Raw genomic sequence first — 23,779 nt, forward strand, 5'->3', positions numbered from 1 at the left:
GCAAATATCCTTGAAAAGGTAGTCCAACACACAGTCTAAGAAATGTCAGGAAAATTATCTCTCAAATTTCCCAATTTTCCCAATCTCTCAATTTACCATCTCCCTCTTCCAAGGCTATTGCTGTGCAAATATCCTTGAAAAGGTAGTCCAACACACGGTCCAAGAAACGTGAGGAAAATTATCTCTCAATTTTCCTCTTCTCCAAATTCTGCATACATGCATGGACCTGGTTAAGGGAATATCTCAAATTTTAAAACCTCCATTGGTCTGGTTACTACTCCAATTATATATGTTAAATATGATTGTTTTGGGGTCATTGTTTTGGAATCTGAGACTTTCTATGTAGAACATGCTAAGAGATGGTGAAGCCCATTCTGCAATCCTTGACTCAAAACTCATTTTAAAGATTTATAAGGGCAGACTAAGACACCCAACTGACTGGAAAGAAAGAATTTTATTAAAAAGAGTTTCGTTACTGTGCTGTGACATTTCTCTTTTCTTTACATAAACCCCTCTTCTTCACTTTATACCAAATGTAGGAGGGTAAAAAGAACCTATCAGAAAACTCAGCCTATGTCCTCTGAAATTTGAGGGATGTATATTTAACTCATGTATAAAGGCAGCAAACTGTCTAGCTTCTTTGAATATTAAACACGGACAGATGGCCACAGTGAGGACAGGCTGGACTCTACCATAGGCAGGACAAAGCTATGTTTTTCTTGAACTAGTCTGCATGGTGAGATGAGCCCCAAAGAAATAGAATTTATTGGGAAATGGACCTTTCTTGGGAGCTCTCACCTGGACCACAGAACCATGTCTAAAAGCCCCCACTGGGTAATCTCCAAGGCACATACAAAACTCCCCATTAGAAAAACAATCAGAATTTGGACATTATTTTTGTACTGGATGATAACATTACTAGATTGTAGCGGTAGGTGCTTCCATGAAGAACATGTGCTTCCCATGATGCAGTGTATCTGAGATTGGGGTGGGGGGTAGGAATGAAGCCTAGGCCGGTGTCCTGCCTGGTGATTTCAAAAATAAAGGGTAGGGAGATAATCCAAAGTCCAGATGGTTTACATAAGAGTAAATAGAAATAAAAACCTTCCTCAAACTAAAAGATATTGTAATGAAAACCATAATGAGCGTTTGCTTCTCTAGATTGTCAAGGATTTAAAAATTTGCTAAGTGCGGGAGCCTCATGGCTGGTCTAAAGACCATATGTCTTGGTTCTAACATTTGTTCTGGTCCCACAACAATCAATTCACGGGTGTTCTTAGTCAAGCGGTTTACATCGGTGTGAGGAGTTTGTGATACGTGGGAAGTTGGTTCGGAGTTTTCTAAATGTTGTGCTGTAGCCTCTTCACCAGTCCGTGCAATGTACGGCTGAGATTAATGAGTTATGCCTTTTCCAGGGAAGATTCTGTGTAGAACAGCTTTAATCTCAAGTCCGTTAGTTGGGTGTAAGGGGGGTGCTGAGCTTCCAGAAGGTCTGATGTATCTCTCATTCACTCAGATATTACCATCCGCAAGTGCGTACTCCTTGGTGAAGTTTATGGGTAGGAAACTTATACCCCTGCTTATCCCTAGATAATGTTGATGATCTTTTTGCTGTGAATACTGACACAGCAGACTTGTTTGATTTACTCAAGTGATGTCTGGTCTTTTTTGTATTTCCGAACCTACTTGTTGACATTTCCTAATACCGAGGTAAGCAACCTCACTTAGGTTGGAAAAGTTATAAAGAAATAGACACTGTCACATTTTTCCTGTACTGTGTAAATTGGTAGTACACACATGGATTGGGGGACCATACATGACAGTCTGCCTGTGACAGTCCCGGTTTATACCTGTTGTCTCATTATATCTACCACAAGCACCTCTTTTCACTCTCAAAAAATTCCCATTTGGACAATAAATTATATGGCCACCCTCTGGAGGATAATTTGCCAATATCTATTAAAATGATCAATGTCCATATCCTTTGACCCAGAAATTCTGGTTACAGTACACTTACATACAGTCATATTCTGACATGTGTGTACAATGATGCACATATGAAGTTTTTCATCACAACATTATTTGTAATAGCAAACGATTGGAAATACAACAAGGTTAACAGAGTAATGCTTAAATTATGATAATCTGTACAAAGAAATACAATGGAGCTATTAAAAGAGATTCAGGAAGAGCATGAGAGACTATGGACTATGAGAAACAAACTGAGGGCCTCAGAGGGGATGGGGTGGGGGAATGGGATAGACCGGTGATGGGTAGTAAGGAGGGCACGTATTGCATGGTGCACTGGGTGTTATACACAACTAATGAATCATCGAGCTTTACATCGGAAACCGGGGATGTACTGTATGGTGACTAACATAATATAATAAAAAAACATTAAAAAAATAAAAATAAAAGTTATCTCTTAGCCATAAAAAATAATAATAAATAGTTGTAAAGATAAAAAAAAAGAGATTCAGGAAGGTTTACCTGTAGCAAACAGGGTGATCTCAATATATATACGTTAAACGTTTAAAATGGCAAGGTACGTAACCATGTACAGTATGCTGCCATTTGAAAGTGAGAGGAATACACACACACACACACACACACACACACACACACACACACACATTTGCTTAAAAATTTCTGCAAGAAACTGATAATATCGGTTGTCTTTGGGGAAGAAACTCAGGTGCCTGAAGGATAAGGGAGTGTGAGAGAATTTTCACTATTTATGTTCTAACTTTTTGATTCATACAAGTATTTAACTCTTTAAAAATAAATAAATGATACAAAAATTATATCTAAATGAAAAAAAAATGAATGACTTAAAGATGACCAGTTTCTCAGGCAGTTTGGATTGCTATACCAAATATACTGGGAGGTTTAAACAACAAATATTTATTTCTTACAATTGTGGAGGCTGCCAAATCCAAGACCAAGGTGCTGGAAGATCCACCACTGGGTGAGGGCTCCCTTTCTGGTTTGCAGATGGCCATCTTCTCATTGTATCCTCACATGGTGGAGAGCAGAGAGAGAGGAACAAGCTCTCTCCTGTCTCTCCTTGGAAGGGCCCCTAACCCCATTCATAAGGGCTCCAACCTTAAGACCTAATTACCTTCCAAAGTCCTCAAACACCATCACAATGGGGATTAAACCTTTAACATAGGAATTTGGCGGGGTGGGGGGACACAAACATTTCAGTCCATTATAACCAGAAGATGAATAAAAATAGAAAGGATAAGGAAGGGAAAAGTGAAGGGGGAAGGAGGGGAGACAAACCATGAGAGACTATGGACTCTGGGAAACAAACAGGGTTTCAGCCCGGTGGGGGGTGGGGATGGGTTAGCCCGGTGATGCGTATTAAGGAGGGCATGTATTGCATGGAACACTGGGTGTTATATGCAAACAATGAATCATGGAACACTACATCAAAAACTAATGATGTACTGTATGGTGACTAACATAACATAATAATAATAATAATAATAATAATAAAGAAAACTTAAAAAAATAGAAAGGATAACTTTCAAATCAGCGAAAGAAAACCTGATCTATTCCTCCAGTGGAAAGTTAAAAAGGAGAAAATGAAATAAACAGAAAGTGCGGGAAGTGGAAAATATGAAATAAAATGGCAGAAATATGTACTAGAATAAAAGTTTCTATAATAAAAGTCATGGGCTAAACTTACTAATAAAAAGACAGAAACTATTAGATTAGATTAAAATATAAGTTATATGATGAACACTGGGTGTTCTACGCAACTAATGAATCGTTGAACACTACATCAAAAACTAATGGTGTACTGTATGTTGGCTAACTGAACATAAAAGAAAGAAAGAAACTAATTCTAAAAGAAAATAAAGTAAATAAAATGCAAGTTATATATATATAATCATATATATTTGTAATCTATGTATAAATACATGTTCTACAACTTTTTGTCTGATTGATCTACCAATTTCTCAAATAGGAATTTAAAAATATCACACACACACACACACACACACACACACACATATACATATCTTCCAGAAATAGAGAATACTAGCATACCTGAACATTTACAAAAAAGGACCATATATGCCTGGTCACAAAGCTTTGATAAATTCCAAGGAATCAAAATCATGAAGACTGGGCTATTTAATCATAGTCTAATATAGTTAGAAATTAAAAAAAAAAACAAAAAATATCCCAAGTAACTTGAATTTAAGTAATATACTTCTAATAACGCTTGAGTTATTGAGAAAATTATATTCCGAACTTAGAACCAAACAATAGTAAAAACACTAACTCTATCGAATTAATGAGCCACAGCTTAAATCGTACTTAGAAATATTTCATTTTAAATGCGTTTCTCAGGAAACAGAGAACACTGAAAACAAATAAGCTAAGTGTTCTACTTCAGAAGCTGGGAGAAGAACAACAAAGCCACCTCAAACAAGGAAACAATAAAGAAAAGTGGGGAGAAAATGCAATAGAAAATAAATATCAGAGAAGATCAGTCTTATGAATGTTGATTCTTCATGGACAAGCATCTGGCAAGATGGGAGAAGATAAAAATAAACAAAATATGGAACTAAAAAGAGAAAATAAATACAGACACAAAAATAGGCCTAAAAATAAAAGAATGCTATGAACAGGAATATGTCAGTTTTGTTAAGACCTTGACAGCCTGAATTAATTTCTGAATGAGAAGAAATAGAAAGCACAAATAAACCAGTAATAGTTAAATAAATTGAAATATAAACATTTACTTTTCCTGACCCCTCAAATTTTAGATCCATTGCATTTATAAGAGATCCTACCAAATTTTCAAGAAACAAATAATTTCCACCTTCTATAGTTGTTCCAAAAATGAGAAAAACAGGGAAATTTTACAACGCCTTGTGTAAGGCTACAGTAATCTTCATTTCAAAATATGATAACAATAGTACAAGTAATAAAGTGGCAGACCCACTTCTGTAAGAAGCATAAATGGTAAAATCTTACATAAAATATAAGTTAACCATATCTAATAATGCAATAAGAATTAATATATCAGAAAAAGGAAGTTTTATCCTAGTACACAAGAAGCGCTTAACATTTAGAAACCCTTCCAACGTAATTTACCATGTTAATAAATGAAAAGGAATCCATCACATCGCTTTGCAGAAAAGGCACTTGCTAAGTTCAACACTTTGTGATGAAAACAAAAAAACCTCATTACACTAAGGACAGAGAAGCCTTCATAAATTTAATGATGGTGCGGACACCAAAACCCTATATCACGCATAATAGTAACGGAGAAACTTTGGCTGCATTCATCATAAATTGGAAGCTAGCATGTATGTCTGCTAAAACTGCTACTGTTTAACACAAGCATCCCCAGATTAACCAGTAAATTCAGAGCTAAATCAATAAAGATTTCAGCTGGAATATGGAAGAATAAATGTGCAGTAACAGATAAGTACACTTTGAGAAAAATAAGAGCAATAAGGGGGACTTGCCAGCTAAGCTACACTACCAAACCGTACTGTAATATTAATCAATGCTGTATGATCATGACACAAGAGGAGACATAATGGAATAAACCAATGGGATAAAATTAAATCTCAGAGACAGACTCTGTCTGTACATGTGATACCAAAAGTCAAAGAGGTGTCTCTTACTGTGCCTCTCCGAGAAGACATGATCTCATCTCAACTCAGAAAATTCCGACAAACAAAGTCAATGAGGAAAAGTCTGTCCATGTTGTTGAAAAACTGACTCATGACATGAAGAGAGGAGAGAAAAAAAAAAAAAACCCTGGGCCATTACTGCATCCCATCCACAGAGATGCAGACAGACTAAAGATAAAACCAATGATGATGGAAGAAGAGAATATCTTTGTAACTTAGAGATGAGGAAGGACTTCTTAAATTGAACCCCCCACACACGCACATTTTAAAAGATAAATTATTATTGTATCAGAATTCTTTTTTTTTTCTCAAGGAAGAACCAGTTGACAGTTAACGGACAGTGATAGATTAGGACAGACAGATTAGTGACTGAAAAAGGCACAGTGCTAGTATCTGGACTACACAAATTATTCCTGCAAGTCAACACTGAGAAACAGCAATCCCAATAGAAAAATAGGCAAAGGATATAATGAACTCTTCACAGCATGGGAAAGCTAAGTGGCATTAATGTTTAAAGAGAAGCTCAAACCCCGTTGTCACAAGAGAAATGCAAAATACAAACAGCAAGGGCTTATTTCTTCAAACTGATCAGACTGGCAAAGAATCAGACATTTGGAAAATGCCAGATATTGGGGATCCCCAGCAACAGGAGCTATTTGGCCTTTTTGGTACGGGTGTGGACTAGTACAAGCCATTCTAATGGGCCATCTGACAGTAGTTTGTGCAATTAAGAATACATGTTCCCTATGATCCAGGATCCCACCCTTCTATTCAAGACAAATTCTCACACAGGTCTCTAAGGAGACGAAGGTAGAGATGTTGATCGCAGAAGTGTTTGGGGTGGGGAGAGTTAGAGAGAACCTAGGGGAATGGAGAAGTCAAATGTGGTAGACACACACTGCAGAGTACTCTACACCAGTTAGGAAAGCAAAGAACTAGATGTGCATTCACAGGGTGGTTAGATCCTAAGAACATGGTGAAAAAAAACATTAGAAACTACGAAATCTATAGTACATCTACATTCTACAGTAAAACTCTGCTATCACATCACTCATATCCACGGGAAGTACATACTTGAACCAATATATCCATGCACTTTAAAAATCCAAGACTGAGTATTAAAAATTGTAGGGATGCCACCTCTGGGAGAAGGGAATGGAGGCAGGGAATGAAGATAAAAGAGAATGAATAAATAAATTAAGAAAGGACCTTGTAGGTTTTGATTACGTGCCATGAAATCATAGATTATGATTAACTCAACCCTCTACATATGAGGTTAAATGAAAAGGGATTGCTTGATAACCTGCAGTAGTTGAGAAATCTTCAACTTCCAAATCAGTGAAGGTCATCTCTAAGTGTACCAGCTACACAACTTGCCACATGATGCCCCTCTGTGTGGTTGGACCTCAGTGGTCTCTAGGATGAAGTCTTGGATGCTCCTTCTAGATTTGCACAGGGGACCAGTGCAATTTTCTCAGGACTCAGCACAGCCCTCACTAGTAAGACCAACACATTGTATTCCATCCAATTAAACAAGAAGATAGTTTAAACACCCTCTACAAAATCTCTATCGCAAGCAATGGGAATTTTTAGCTTACTGCATGGAGAAATGTTCCCATTTTGCTGGAATAATTTTTTAAAATAAGGTTATCAGTGTTTTTCTCTGAGGTAGCTGAAAATCAAGTGTGCTCTACTCCCAACCCAGGTCCGGGGCATTTTTATGTGAGATTGGTTAAAGAATTCCATTTTTAGCTGGTGATGGAGAAAAGAGATTTGCTATTATTTTTGCTGTTCCAAAAATCACTGTTGTTTATATCTCAAAAAGGAAGAAAAAAGTATTTTAGGAGCCAGTATCTTGGAATTGGGTGAAATGTAGTTCAATTTTGGACTATTGAAACTTCCTGGGTCTCGGTTTCCTTATCTGTCCAGTGGGGCTGCATCGGGCATGTGGTTGTTGGGCTGAAGAAATGAAATTATGTGTGTGGAGAGCTTGGCACGGTGCCCAGCATACAGTGTGCATGTAAATAAGTAGCTGTCATTGTTTGCTTTCATTTATTGCTCGCCCTCAGAATGCAGGGATGGTCCCGTCCACTGTTCTCGAGAATGCCAACAATAGCAACTGGTGAACATGCTTGTCAGGCAGTCCTGGGGCTCAGGAAAACTCTTTATTTCATGTCTACCACACTAAAAAGACACTGGAGTCAGTTAAAGGATACAGATTCTCCCGAGGGTGGAAGTCAGGCTTTGCTCTCCCTTGTTCAGCAACACGGATCTTCCAATGTACCATAGGAAATATGAATCAGACACACGAGGACTCCTTTTGGACAGAAATTACCCTTAATTATGGCTATATTCTTAGCAGCCAGTAGAAAGCTGGAACACCATAGAGGCTCAAGGAATCCTACACAACAATCCTTAAAAACCCCATTTTAAACACTAAGAAACTGAGGCATGGACTTGACCGAAGCTACAGCTGCACAGCTCATCAGGGGTGGAACCGGGAGTTAGTCCATTTGTTCTGAATCTCAGACATGAGAATTTTTTTTTTTTTGCCCTTTGGCAGATTCTTGGTCACTCCGTCACAGAATTGTGGGAGGGGAAGGGGGCGGATTTCTGGCAACCTCTATTATTGGCTTGTTTTCTGTCCTGGGTAATTATTAGGCAGGCCCTCAAGGCTTTGATGCCCCTGATTTTTTTTTTTATTATATTATGTTAGTCACCATACAGTACATCCCCGGGTTCCGATGTAAAGTTCGATGATTCATTACTTGCGTGTAACACCCAGTGCACCATGCAATAATACGTGCCCTCCTTACTACCCATCACTGGTCTATCCCATTCCCCCACCCCCCTCCCCTCTGAGGCCCTTAGTTAGTTTCTCATAGTCCATAGTCTCTCATGCTTCATTCCCCCTTCTGATTACTCCCCCTTTCTTTATTCCTTTCTTCCCCTACCGATCTTCCTAGTTCTTATGTTCCATAGATGAGAGAAATCATATAATTGTCTTTCTCTGCTTGACTGATTTCACTTAGCATTATCTCCTCCAGTGCCGTCCATGTTGCAGTAAATGTTGAGAACTCGTTCTTTCTGATAGCTGAGTAATATTCCATTGTATATATGGACCACAACTTCTTAATCCAGTCATCTGTTGAAGGGTATCTTGGTTCCTTCCACGCTTTGGCTATTGTGGACAATGCTGCTATGAACATTGGGGTGCATATGGCCCTTCTCTTCACTACGTCTGTATCTTTGGGGTAAATACCCAGTAGTGCAATGGCTGGGTCATAGGGTAGCTCAATTTTTAACTTTTTAAGGGACCTCCACACTGTTTTCCAGAGTGGCTGTACCAACTTGCATTCCCACCAACAATGTAGGAGGGATCCCCTTTCTCCACATCCTCTCCAAAAATTGTTGTTTCTTGCCTTGTCTATTTTTGCCATTCTAACTGGCATAAGGTGGTATCTTAGTGTGGTTTTGATTTGAATTTCCCTGATGGCTAATGATTTTGAACATTTTTTCATGTGTCTGTTAGCCATTTGTATGTCTTCATTGGAAAAGTGTCTGTTCATATCTTCTGCCCATTTTTTGATTTGTTTATTTGTTTCTCGTGTATTGAGTTTGAGAAGTTCTTTGTAGATCTTGGATACCAGTCTTTTATCTGTAGCATCATTTGCAAATATATTCTCCCATTCCGTGGGCTGCCTCTTAGTTTTTTTGACTGTTTTCTTGGCTGTGCAGAAGCTTTTTATCTTGATGAAGTCCCACAAGTTCATTTTATCTTTTGTGTCTCTTGCCTTTGGAGATGTGTCATGAAAAAGGTTACTTTGGCCGATGTCATAGAGGTTGCTGCCTATGTTCTCCTCTAGGATTTTGATGGATTCCTGTCTCACATCGAGGTCTTTCATCCATTTGGAGTTTATTTTTGTGTATGGTGTGAGAGAGTGGTCAAGTTTCATTCTTTTGCATGTAGCTGTCCAATTTTCCCAGCACCATTTATTGAAGAGACTGTCTTTTTTCCACCGGATGTTTTTTTCTGCTTTATCAAAGATTAGTTGCCCAAAGAGCCGAGGGTCCATTTCTGGGCTCTCTATTCTGTTCCATTGGTCTATGTGTCTGTTTATATGCCAGTACCATGCTGTCTTTGTGATCACAGCTTTGTAGTACAGCTCGAAATCTGGCATTGTGATGCCCCCAGCTTTGTTTTTCCTTTTCAACAGTTCCTTGGAGATTTGGGGCCTTTTCTGGTTCCATACAAATTTAAGGACTATTTGTTCCAGGTCCTTGAAAAATGTCATCAGTATTTTGATCGGGATAGCATTGAAAGTGTAGATTGCTCTGGGTACCATGGACATTTTAACTATGTTAATTCTTCCGATCCATGAGCATGGGATATTTTTCCATCTTTTTGTGTCTTCCTCAATGTCTTTCAAGAGTGATTTATAGTTTCTAGAGTATAGGTCCTTTACGTCTCTGGTTAAGTTAATTCCAAGGTAACGTATGGTTTTTGGTGCTATTGTAAATGGGATGGATTCCCTAATTTCTCTTTCTTCAGTCCCATTATTCGTGTATAGAAATGCAACTGATTTCTGAGCATTGATTTTGTATCCCACCACATTACTGAATTGCTCTATAACTTCTAATAGTTTGGGAGTGGATTCTTTTGGGTTTTCCATATAGAGTATCATGTCATCTGCGAAGAGAGACATTTTGACTTCTTCTCTGCCGATTTGGATACCTTTTATCTCTTTTTGTCGTCTGATTGCTGTTGCAAGGACTTCTAGTACTATGTTGAATAATAGTGGTGAGAGTGGGCATCCTTGTCATGTTCCTGATCTTAAGGGAAAGGCTTCCAGCTTTTCCCCATTGAGAATAATATTTGCTATAAGCTTTTCATAGATGACTTTTATGAGATTGAGAAATTTACCCTCTATCCCTACACTCTGAAGGTTTTTAATCAGGAAACGATGCTGTATTTTGTCAAATGCTTCCTCTGCATCAATTGAGAGGATCATATGGTTCCTGAGTCTTTTCTTGTTGATATGATGTATCGCGCTGATCGATTTGAGAATGTTGAACTACGCTTGCATCCCAGGTATGAATCCCACTTGATCATGATGGATAATCCTTTTAATATACTGTTGGATTCTATTAGCCAGGATCTTGTTGAGGATATTGGCATCCATATTCCTTAGGGAAATCGGTCTGTAATTCTCCTTTTTTTGATGGGGTCTTTGCCTGGTTTGGGGATCAAGGTAATATTGGCCTCATAGAATGAGTTTGGTAGCTTTCCTTCTGTTTCTAGTTTTTGAAATAGCTTTAGGAGAATAGGTATTATTTCTTCTTTGAATGTTTGGTAGAATTCCCCAGGAAAACCATCCGGGCCTGGAGTTTTGTTATTTGGAAGGTTGTTTATCACTGATTCAATCTCTTCATAATTAATTGGCCTGTTTAAAAAATCAATTTCTTCCTGTTTCAGTCTTGGTAGTTTATAGGTTTCCAGGAAGGGCTCCATCTCTTCCAGATTGCTTAATTTATTGGCATAAAGCTGTTGATAAAAGTTTCTAATAATCCTTCCAATTTCATTGGTGTTGGTCGTGACCTCTCCTTTTTCATTCATAATTTTATTAATTTGGGTCCTTTCTCTATTCTTTTGGATAAGTCTTGCCAGCGGTTTGTCAATTTTATTGATTCTCTCAAAGAACCAGCTTCTAGTCCTGTTGATCTGCTCTACTGTACTTCTGGTTTCTAATTCATTGATTTCTGCTCTAATTGGTCAACTGCTTCCTCGTGAGTGGATTAGGCCTGTCCCTCTGTTGCTGTTCCAGCTTCTTGAGGTGAGAACATAAAACTGCATTTTAGATTTTTCTATTCTTTTGAGTGAGGCTTGGATGGCTATGTATTTCCCCCTTAGGACTGCCTTTGCAGTATCCCATAGATTTTGGACAGTTGTGTTTTCATTCTCGTTGGTCTCCATAAATTGTTTAAATTGATTTTTGATTTCCTGGTTTATCGAGTCATTCCTGAGCAGGATGGTTCTTAGTCTCCAAGTGTTTGAGTTTCTTCCAAAATTTTCCTTGTGGTTGAGTTCCAATTTCAGAGTGCTGTGGTCTGAGAATATGCAGGGGATAATTTCAGTCATTTGGTATCAGTTGAGACCTGTTTTGTGACCCAGAACATGGTCTATTCTTGAGAATGTTCCATGGGCATTAGAATAGAATGAGTATTCTTTGGTTCTGGGGTGTAGTGTTCTATATATATCTATGAGGTCCAACTCGTCGAGTATGGCATTCAAAGTTCTTGTTTCTATGCTGGGTTTCTGCTCTGGTGCTCTGTCTATTGCTGATAGTGGAGTGTTGAGGTCCCCTACTACTAATGTATTTTTATCTATATGTCTCTTTATTCTGGTTAAGAGTTGGCCTGTGTATCTGGCTGCTCCCCTGTTGGGGGCATATATATTTATAATTGTCATATCCACTTGTTGGATACACCCTTTAATATAGTGCCCTTCTGTGTCTCTAACTATAGTCTTTAGTTTAAAATCCAATCTGTCTGATATGAGAATTGCTACCCCAGTTTCTTTTGAGGTCCACTGGCGTGAAAGATGGTATTCCATCCCTTTACTTTCAGTCTGAATGTATCTTTAGGTTCAAAATGAGTCTCTTGTAGACAGCAAATGGATGGGTCATGTCTTTTTATCCAATCTGCAACGCTGTGGCATTTTATGGGAGCATTTAGGCATTTACATTGTGACAGATTATTGAGAGATATGAATTTAATGATGCCATGTTGCCAGTAAAGTATTTGTTTGTATTGGTTGTGACTTTCTGTTCTGTATCACTCTTGGGGCCTTTTTACTTTTATAGAACCCCCCCTTAATATCTCCTGTAGGGCTGGTTTCATGGTTACGAAATTGGTCAATGACTGGCGATTCTGGAAGGTCTTTATTTCTCCATCCATTCTGAATGAAAGACAGCCTTGCTGGATAGAGGATCCTTGGCTGCATGTTTTTCTCTGAAAGAGCTTTAAAAATGCCCCCCCAACCCTTTCTCTCATTCCAGGTCTGTGTAGACAGGTCTGATGTAATTCTGATACCTTTGCCTTGGGACATGAGAAATTTCTTTGCCCTGGCCACTTTCAACACTGTATCCTTGGATCTAATATTTGCGAATTGCACTATGACGTGACGTGGCGTAGGTTTGTCATGGTTGAGCTGGGAGGTGTCCTCTCTGCCTCTTAGACACGAATGTTTGTTTCCCTCGCTAGATTAGGGAAGTTTTCAGCTACAATTTGTTCAAATATCTCTTCTAGACCTCTGTTTTTCTCCACCCCCTCAGGGATGCCGATGATTCTGATACTGGAACGTTTCATTGAGTCAGTAATCTCCTGTAACCTACATTCCTGTGCATGGATTTTTTTGAGTCCAGATTCTATTTTAGTTTTTTCTTCTACTAACCCATCCTCTAATTCACCGATTCATTCTTCTGCCTCATTCACCCTGGCCGTCAGAGCCTCTAGTTTTGACTGCATTTGGCTCATAGAATTTTAAATTTCTGCCAAATTCGCTCTCATTTCCGCCCTTAGAGATTCTATATTCTCATTAACATTTTTGTTAATACTTTTTTCAAGTCTACACATCATCTTGACCATTGTTACTCTGAATTCCATTTCTGATAATTTGGTTATATCCATATCCATTAGCTCTGTGGCAGAGGCCACAGACTCATTGTCTTTTCTTTGCTGGGGGGGATTTCTCCTTCTCGTCATTCTGATGAGGAGAGGTTGCGGGGTTGTCCAGAGCCCAAATTATTGACCAGGACTCAGGCCATGCGCCCTTGTTTTATAGGGATCTTAGGGATGTGGGCTTCTTGATTTTTCAGCCTGCCTTCTGGGGGAGGGGCCTGCCGCACTGATACTCAGGCAGCCCTGTTTGGGTTGAGTCTCCGTGTCCCCTGCAAGGGAGGATGGGGATGGGCACGCTGTGAGCCGGTATTTCCAGGCTTCTGTTCTCTGGCGGCTTTCCCTGGCGGTTTGTTGTGCCTCTTCTGAGAGTCAGAGCAGCAGCGGCCGAATCTCAGCCTCTATCTCAGAACAGAGGGATCGCAGACTGTTCTCCACTGATGTTCTGGCCACTTTAACTCTGTTTCTGTTGGTGGTGCTCAACCCTGCAGCGTCCCAGGATGTGCGCCCCACACCTGGCGTCCCAGCCCTCACTTCCAGGGCCGGTGCGTCTCTGTCCTTTGTGTTTCTAACACCGCCAGCCGCCAGCCGCCCCGCGCGCGCTCCGGAAGCTCCTGGTCTCAGTCTGGATCCAGTGAGCGCACCGGAGCGCCGTTTCAGTCTGGTGGCGTGCGCTCCCCGCTCACGGTCTCAGTCTGCTCTCTCGCGGGTGCCCTCTGTGAGTCCGCCCACTCCCCATGCAGGTGGCTACCGCTTCCCGGTGCCCGAACGCGGCGGCTCCCTCCCCCTTCCGTTTATCTTCCGATATCTGTGCGTGGTTTCACGGCTCCCCGCTTCGTACCTCAATACTCAGCGCTGGAGATGTTCATTTGTAGAGATCCAGATGTATCTTCCTGTGTCTCAGGCTGATTCCATGGATGTTCAGGCTGGTCTGGTACCTATCCAGCTCGACTCAGGGGACCGGCTGAAAAAGGGGTCCCCTACTCCTCTACCATCTTAACTCCAACCTGACGCCCCTGATTTTTTCACATCTTTTCTGAACCTCCGACTTTGCAGTGTCCTTTTCTAATTTTGTTTTCCTGGCAACGAATACCTCATCTCCGGTTTCTGATCTGAAACACTCCATATTCTGAAAATATGGGGGTGAATACCATCTTCCTACCTGTTTGAAGACCTGAATCCACTCTTCGGTACCCACCAGCTCAGTCCTCTCCCCCTGTTTTATTTTCTTCTGCAGGCTTAGCTCTGACTACGTTTATTTATTAATTTATTTTCTGTCTCGCACAGGGAATGGCAGCCTGGCAGGAGAGGCTGGACCCTCTGCTTCATTCACTGCTTGGTCCCCAGGGCCTGGAATACTGCCTGGCCCACAGCAGAGGTCCTCACTGAGAATTTGTTGTCACATCCTTTTAAACAGTACCTTCTGTTTATTGAGCGTTTAGCTAGATGGCAAGAACTGTACTAAATGTTTAATGCATGACATCATTCTTATTCATATTGTCACAAGATTCTGGCAAGGTGGCTCGACTGCTGTCTTTCGGGTGCTCTCAGCAGTTCTGTAAACAGCTCGAGGACATGCGAACGCATTGCGACCCGGACTGTGCTCTTACCTTTGCTCTTTATTTCTGTGCTCAGCGTTCACAAAGCTACCTCTCTGTAGCTTTCTGAAGTCAAAGCACAGAAAGATAGTTTGGCTTAATGGTTAATAGAAAGGGCCCTGCCCCCCACCCCTAGTCGAGATCTGAATTAGGATCTCTGCTCTGCTGCCATGGGGAGGAGAGTGGGGAAGAAAGGATTATTTCTTAACAATTTTTGTCATTAGCAGATGTCAGGGTTATTCGCACTGCAGAGAACCCGCTTGCCGTGCTCTTGAGTCCCGGATTTGCCAACCCTGCCTAATAACCAGCGCACGGGTTAGCCCCAAGCTCCAGGCAGGGCCTGCAGCCAAGTCCCGCCTCCAGGCGTCAGCCACACCCTCCCCTCGGGGCTGCCCGGCTGGAGGACCGGGAGCCCACTGCGTCAGGACAACGCCTACCAGGGGCGTTTCTGCGGCCCCTATGTCGCAGGGGACATCCTTGGAATCTGTCCTCCCCTCCTAACGCCAGGTTAAAAACCTCAGCAGCACTTTGCTGTTTGCAAAACTGCCTGCCACCGACGACCCGGAGCTAGAGACCTCACTCGCTAGGGGAGCCAGCATGTCAGCTGTGGTCCTGGAGAACGCAAGCTCTGGCAGGAAATTCTCGGACGGACAGGTGAGCCAAAGCAGGCCCGCCTGCGCGCTGCACCATGAGGGGAGTTTGGTCCCTGGTGGTAAAGGGTCTGAGGAATGTTGACGTTTCCTACTCCCTTAAGCTCACAGGGGAGTCTGAATTTATTTGAAGGTGATGACAGTGTCCAGGAAGGTCCTCAACAACTGTTCCCTAGGGAAGGACATCTATCCTGTGGGACTTTCAGGGAAAGAGAGCTGCTTGAGGAGTTGGGGATCTGACTCTCAGAGCTGCCCCCAACTAGCTGTGTGTCTTTGGACAAGTCACTGTCCCTCTCTGTTGCCTGCTTTCTCTTGCCTACCCTGAAGTGGCTGGTTCGTTATAATCTGGAATGGGAGATGGGATTCTTCTAGATCTGCTCTCTTGTGATATTTATGAAGTGCTCTCAGCCAGCTATCAAAATGGCTAAATTGTAAGAAATTGTATCCTTTTTTCACCTTTGGGAGAAAATGAGGCAAGAAGAAGTCTCAGACTCACTCAGGCCTGGGGAAAGGGAAAATTAAACAGAGAGGAAAATGAACAAGACTCAGCCCTGGACTGGGAATGTGACAGAACCCTAGACGTGACTTGGGGATAATGTCAGGGTGTATTCTGTTCTCCGGAATTCATTGCCTTTCTCTCGAGGTGGATAATTGCAGAATACATCCTTTAACTGACTTATCACACTCCTAGGCTCTAGGGTTCAGGCTTAAAGTCCAGCCCTGGGAAATAACACGACTTGACAGACATGTGTCGTCTGCAGGATCAGTGAGAGCCAGCTAGAGAACAGACAGGCTGGAGAGGAGAGGATGGTTGATGTTTTATCTAACTAGAGCCACCACAGAACTTTGGACTGACTTTTTTTTGAGTCCTGTAAGAAAGACTTCCTTTGAAAAAGGTATGCAGTGCTTGGTAGACAGAACTCCACGTGGAGAAGGGATAGCGTGAGCCTCAGACAGATTCCAGAACAGATCTTGGCTCTCATCACTTAGTTCCGGTGCCCCTGGCCATGGGCCTCCCACAAACACGGGAGGAAGTGAGGGGTAGCCATCTGGTTACAGAGCCATGGGAGCTTCAAGCTTTATTTATAGAATACTTAGAAGATTGAGAACCACAGACTGTTATTCTCGGTGACTGTGGATAGAGAGGAGGGTTCAGAGCAGGCCTGGTAATACCTTGGCATTGAAAGCAGGGTACTGAACTTTGCAAAACTTAAGGTTGATCCACTTGAAAAATTGGAATAAAAATACCCATGTCCTTAGGCTGGGATGAGAATTCAATGAAATAGTGTCCGGAAAGCTCTTAGCACAGTTCCTGGAGCAGAGTGTCTAGCCAGAACTGATTTGATTGTTCGACCAAACGTGTCTGGAACATTGGCAAGAGAGACAAGCACCGAGTCGAGCACAGTGGTTGGTAGAGCTACACCGTGGAGGGAGACTGGACATGGAGTCAGAAAATGTGAGCTCTCGTCTTTGGTTTACTGAAGCTGTGTAGTGGGGAAGTCACTTAACTAGGATGAACGGGCTCAGTCTGGAATCTGTAAAACTGAGGTGGTGGGGGACTGGGGGGGTTGGACTAGAATAGTCTTCAGGATTCCTTCCAGCTCTGACAGTCTGCAAAAAAGGCATAGTTTATGCCTTCTCGAAGCTCCCCACCCAGATGAACGGCCCCTGCTGGACGCAATTCTGATACAAGGCTGGAGAGCGCGTGCTATGTCACGTGCTCTACACACAGAACAGACACGACAAGCCTGCAAGAGATGTTTGGCTCATTCATTCACCCAGGAGACTTATTGTGCCCCTACTGTGTGCCAGGGGCAGCAGAGTTTCCGTGGCAGTGAAACATATTCTAGTGGAGAAGAAAAACGATACAATAGCGAATCAGATGGACACATAAATTCATGTAGAGAAAAGAGCTGTGAAGAAAAATAGAGCAGGGCAGTGGAACACGAGAGGAGGGGAACTCAGAAATCAGAGCTCTGAATGGTGAAGCCAGGGTTCAAGTGCCGATCTCACGTCCAAACCCCCGGGGCACTGCTCTGCCCCACAGCCTCCTCCTGCAGAGCCAGGCTGGAATACGGAGCTATAGTGTGTCTGTGGTAGGATGTCTGCACCTTGTTTTTGCTTGTCTTCCCCTGTGGGTGTGTATGCATAAAATCACACATGCAATTACAGGCCTTCTACCACCGCTCCAAAAAGCACTAAGATCGAAAGGAACACCTAGCTAAATTTTGTTCTTAATTTTGAAAAATACTCTTTCCCAAAGATAACAGTGTATTTGCGAGACACAACCATGGAGAATGTATTTCTCCTGTTAAATGTATTGCCCAATGATCAAAATTCTTTCCTTCCCAGGTGTTAGTAAACTTCAGTTTCCCTGCCCTATTTCTTCCTGTCTAGTTTCCGAGCTACTTTTCTCTACCTTTACCCATCCTGGCTGGACGTGTTTCTAAGTCAACTCACATGCCTTTTGAAAACAAATAAGGTATAGATTATGAGCCAATAAAAATATATTCTGGGAGAGATTTGCCCAAGGTCCCATACTGGATCAACACAGCAAGGCTGGAATCAGAATCCACCCAAGGCCACACCGTATCACAAACTTCCATGAGCTTCTTTTCATTTAAGGTCCCTCAAATTTTGAAAAGGGGAGCTGTTGTCTCAGTTGGTCTGTCACTGGGAGGCAGAAAAAGGATCGTGGAATTGTTGGACCCAGGTTCGAAACCAAGCTCTGCCACTCATTAGCTGGGTGTCTTTGGACAATGGACTGAACCTAGCGGAGTCTATTTCCTCATTTGCAAAATAATGGCACGTACCTCAGGGTGCAATTGTGAGGACTAGATGAGCTAATTACATGTAAACTCCTACAACAGTGCTAGTTGCTGCCAGTGATGTTGTTTATTAACTATGAAAAGCACCAGGTATGGCTTCTGGCACATAGTGGGCAATGGCAAGTCCTATTATTAATATTAATAACAACAAAGAGTAGTACCTTATCGTATGGTAAATGTGAATTTGCAGACATATTTGGGAAAAGTCATAATTAAAAAAATAGGTTGTGCATTTATCAGTGGTTTCAAAATCTTTCATGGTTAAGGATCATTTGGGAGAAGATGCAGATTCTAAGCTCCTACCCCAGATACTCATATTCGATAGGTTAGGGTGGGGCTCAGGAATCTGCACTGGAACAGAGAATCCCCAGGTAATTCCGAAGTGGAGAAGCAAGGAACACTCACTGAAAAACTCTGATCTAGAAAGCATATGGGGAGAAAGTGAAGGGGACAGGCGTGGGTAAGAGTAGGCTGTCAGGAGTGGTACTGAATAACTGGTCTGCAAGAAATAGGGGCCTTAATATGGACATACTGCCCATAGCAGAAGGAATTAAGCAGAATGATATTCAGAAGCCTGGGTTATTGACCTGCTACCCACCACCTGTATGACTTCAGAGGAGTCACACCTTTCTCTCTCTGGCATAGTTTCCCCGTCTGCAAAATAAGGGGGTGAAACTAAATGAACTCTAAAAACAGGGCCTGCTCTGCGAGTCAAGTCCCACGTCGGCATCAGAAGCCAAATGGGATACATAGAACCAGGACGGATTGTTCACCTCCGCTGGGGAATGCAGAGGTCTCCTGGCAGAAGTGAGACCAAACGGCAAGCTAAGCTATTTGAAAGGGGAGGAGACAGAGTGGTGCAGGGCATTTGCTTTAATGAGGAGCTGAAAAGACAAGGAGAAAGCCTTGGTTCCTGTGTGCAGGTCTCAGGAGATGAGGTCCCAAGATACTCCTGAATGTCAGAAAGAGCTGTTCTATCCTGCTGGCCATGGGGAGACTTTGAAGAATTCTGAGTAGAAGGACACAGCAAAATTCTGTTAGGGCGGATCGATATAGATCACTAAGAGCTCGATTAGTGTGGTAGCAGTAGAACAAAAGAAGGACCTGACCCCAAGGCTCATTTCTGGAGAAGGTCAGCTGGGACTCGGACCTGCACCGGAGCAGAAAGGTGGTGGTGACGGGAGTCGAGGAAGGGTGCATTCAAATTGGAGTTGCCCCAGTCATAGGTGGTGTATCTGGAATGTGTTACTTTTCTTGGAAGCCAACAGGAAACAATGTTGCCAATTGAACCAGAAATGAAACTCTTTTGTCCTTTCAAGGAAACCAGAAAGGACTAAGGGTTCAGTGTTCTCTGGGAGGAAGAAGGCTGACCTCAGAGAACCTTCTGCTTATCTCTGGCAGGGTTTAAAAGAAGGAGAGGCAGGACAGAGTCTTGCAAGAAGCCGTGAGTCGTGGACGTAGGCTGAGGTCAGATGGCGTGGGGTCCTACCCTGGCTCCGTCGCTGACTGCAGAATTATGGGCAATTACTTACCTTCTCTAAGGCTTCATTTTGTTGTCAGTAAAAGCAGACACTTTGGGGATAGTAAAACCCGCCACCTAAATTGTATCAACATTAAATGAGATAATCCAAATCAAGTGCTTAATATAACGCCTGGGACATTATAGGCTCTTAATAAATGGTAGATTAACTATACTGGAATTTTTAAAAAAGACAACTTTTTTCAAGAAAGAATATCATGGTCCATTTAGGGATGTGTAACAGTTCAGCCTTCCAATTCACGTGACGCTCCCTCTAATTATACCTGCAGATAATTTTGGTTCTTGCCCCCCACCTCTGTTCTGGGTGAGGTTCTGGGAAAATTTGAATTTTCTGAATGAAAAGAATTTCATCAGGGGCCATCAGTATTCACGCCAGACTTATTTATGCTGAGTCACTGGGAGAGCCTGCCCAACACAGCCTTCTCACTGAGCTGATGTAACACCCATGCCACTAATTTCATCAGTTTCCTTACAAGAGAGTAATTGTTCCGCCCGGGTTTTTTTCTTCCTAGTTTTAGGTACATGCTCTTGATTTGTGAGCACATATGGAACTTTATATATTTTTGTAAAGCTAGACGGTACAGTTTTTAAAGGTTGCAGCAAACCCTGCAATGTCAACCCTAATCTTACCTTAGTGTGCTGTCATATGCATGTAGAAAGTGCTAGATCCTTGGATATTTTGCTATGAAGTGTAAGACCTCCATCTTCTGATAGGTTATTTGTGCTTACTTTTATGTATTTTGTGACTCTTTCAATAATTGGATATTTTAGGTCCTAGCATACAAGGACAATGTTTTCCTGAGCGTGATGCTTCCCTGAGATCTTTGCCAAAGGCCAAGAAGTCATTCTTGTGTATTTATATTTCCATCATTTTTATATGTAAACTGTCTTACCTTTTGTGTTTTCTTCATCTTGTGAATACTGCTTTGACAGGGCTTATGATAAGCATGATTTTCCAGATAAGGAAACTTAGAAGAAGAACTATTTGCCCAAAGTGTTCCAGCTGGTAACTGGAAGACAGGTCTTTGGTCTCAAACACCCATTTTTAGTACTTTCCATACCATATTTTTCAGTGTTTTCATGGACACTTTTTGAACTGTATTCTACCACCTCTAAGGATCTTTGTGTGGCGTCTGTGTCTATTAAGCCAAATATTGAGCTCCTGAAGGATGGGGCATTGTCTTATTCATTTTGGGATCTCAGAGACCTAATAGTGCCTGGCACTTGGTAGTGCTCATTAAGAGGAATTGGATCTACAGGATGCCTGCTGACATCCGTGAGTAATGAAAGTTTTCCAAAATTGAATTCTGACCTTTGAGTATCATTGAAAATATCACCTCCCCTGACTTACCTATCTTCCACCAGATATTATATGCTTCGACGTAGAATATAGATGGCTTATGGTAGTCCAAGCCTGGACTGGGAGAGTTCATGCTGGCCTCTTTCTTGGAGGTTTCACAGGAAAACGTTTTAACCAAGAGCACTTCATCTTGTAGGAAACAAGCTATATTGAAGACAACTCCAATCACAGTGGAGCCATATCATTGATCTTCTCCCTCAAAGAAGAAGTTGGTGCCCTGGCCAAGGTCTTGCGCTTATTTGAGGTAAGTATTCGTTTCTGCCTTGGCTAATGCATAGCAGACTTCTGGGTTATTTTCTAATTGAACGCAGTGAAAAGAACATGGGATCTGGAACCGGAAGACCTGATTTTCAGCTCAGGCGCTGACATTAACCAACTGTGTGACTTCAGTGCAGTCTTCCATTGTATCTGGAGTGCTGTTTCTCCATTCATAATCAGAATCATTGAGAGTCACTTGTGGCACGCAAAGGAAGCTGGCGCTGGTTATAGACTTCTCTTATCAAGCTCTTCTTGAATTAATTCCTATCTTCTCTGTGTTCCCAAAGCACTTTGCTTTTAACTGCAGCACTTATCTGCCTTGTTACATATCTACATTTTCTGTCTGGGCCTGTTTCTTCAGGCAGGGAAACTCGGCGGAGTCATCTTTATATCCTCTACAGACCAATTTTATACATATTTTATGTTCAATTAATAATGAAATTCAATTTAAATAAAAGCAAAACAAATTAGGCTTTATTTTTTAATTTTTTTGTCCTGGATTTTAAGAAGGAATATTTTTGAACCAATTAATGTTTACCCCAAGTTCTTTAATAAAATTATATCTCGCGGGGCCTCTTGATAGTGCAGTCGGTTAAGTGTCCAACTCTTGGTTTCAGCTGGGGTCCTGATCTCAGGGTCCTGAGATGGAGCCCCATGTTGGGCTCAGTGCAGAGTCCACTTGGGTTTTTCTTTCCGTCTCTCTGAGCTCCCCCCCACCCCGACTGCTCTTGCACACATGCTCTCTCTCTCTCAGATAAATAAATAAGTCTTTAAAAAAATTACATGTGGTGACTGAATACATAAATCAAAGGAGAAGAGACCCATGTCCCATGCAGAAGAATTCCAAATAATCTAAGTAGATATTCTGTATTCAGAGAAGAGCCTCATTCCCCACTCTTCAAGTGTGGGCCACATAGTGTGACTTTTTTCCAAACAGGACAGGACAGAAAGGGGGTGGAGAACCCAACAAACACTAGCTCACCCAGGCGATGAAGGTCAGTATCAACAGTGATGACTCATGTAGGAGGATGAACCCTTGATATGACTTGATGACAATGGTCCTTTACCTCTGTGGTCTTCTTCCCCTGAAACCATAATCCCAGTGTAGCTATGAGAAAACATCAGACAGGTCTCAGTTAAGGAATATTATACAAAATACCTGACCTATATTCCTCAAAACTATCAAAGGCATCAAAAAACAAGAAGTGTCTGAGGAATTGTCACAGTCAAGAGAGGAGCCTAAAGGGATATAACATCTAAATGAAATGTGGGTCTGGAATGGGAGCCTAGTGCAGAAAAAGGACATTAGATATAAATAAAAAAATTCAAATACATTATGGTCTTTAGTTTATGAAAATGCGTCAATGTTAGTGCATTAATTGTAACACATATTCCATACTAACGTAAGATGCTAGTAATCGAGGAAACTGGGTGCAGAGTATATGGAAATTTTTCATATTATCTTCTCAATTTTTCTATAAATCTAAAATTTATCTAAAAAATAAAGTCTATTTTTAAAAACGTTGAACTTGGCTATCCAAAGGAGGTGGGGGTGGGGTGGGGAGTTGAATGTCTGCCTGAATGAGAGCAAACAATGAGCACAGAGAAGACAGACAGAGTACTTTCTGAATGACAAACTGTTCAGGAGGCAGAATGTATCTGCAAAATGCTCCTATGCAACATTTTAGCCTTTGTATTACACAGTTAATCAGCATTTTCCCCTTGAGAGGTCAGGCCTTAATCAGTTAATAAATTAAATAATTGTAAATTAACAAGATGTTTTCAACCTAATAAATAAACCACAAGTAACTAAATTACCAGGACTAGATAAAATGCACCCAGAGGCAGTGTGTGTGTGTGTGTGTGTGTGTGTGTGTGTGTGTGTGCGTGTTTACTCTGAGTGAACTTTTTAAAGCATTATTCAAAAGTCAACTGCCATGGTCAGTAAGTGGCGTTATTATACACATTCACAGAGGAGGCAACAGAGGTCACTGTATTGGGATTGGTGAAGGGTTTTTGTTAGTTTGTGTGTTGCATTTTTTCCAAATATATTTCAGAAGTTGCTCTAGACATTGTATAGACCAGCATCCCTTCTACCCTTCTTAATAGACTGGCAAAATTCAGAGTTAAGTTAGATTCATTCAAGGTGTTGAAGGAAGATCGACATTGGAATTCTAGTGTCTGTGGAACCACCGTACATGATAA

At 41.5% G+C, this 23,779-nt stretch overlaps 1 protein-coding gene across 1 annotated transcript in view; it reads left to right on the plus strand.

The window, feature by feature from the left end:
- The first annotated feature begins 8,207 nt into the window (after positions 1-8,207).
- PAH (phenylalanine hydroxylase) overlaps positions 8,208-23,779 on the plus strand; it is a 74,191-nt gene continuing 58,619 nt past the window's right edge. Inside the window, exons 1-2 of the mRNA XM_026499792.4 lie at positions 8,208-15,592; positions 21,453-21,560. Of these exons, the coding sequence (XP_026355577.1) occupies positions 15,536-15,592; positions 21,453-21,560 (165 nt within the window). The 5' untranslated portion in view covers positions 8,208-15,535. The remainder of the gene's footprint in view (positions 15,593-21,452; positions 21,561-23,779) is intronic.

The sequence above is a fragment of the Ursus arctos genome, unplaced genomic scaffold (genome assembly GCF_023065955.2).
Source record: "Ursus arctos isolate Adak ecotype North America unplaced genomic scaffold, UrsArc2.0 scaffold_21, whole genome shotgun sequence".
Taxonomy (NCBI): domain Eukaryota; kingdom Metazoa; phylum Chordata; class Mammalia; order Carnivora; family Ursidae; genus Ursus; species Ursus arctos.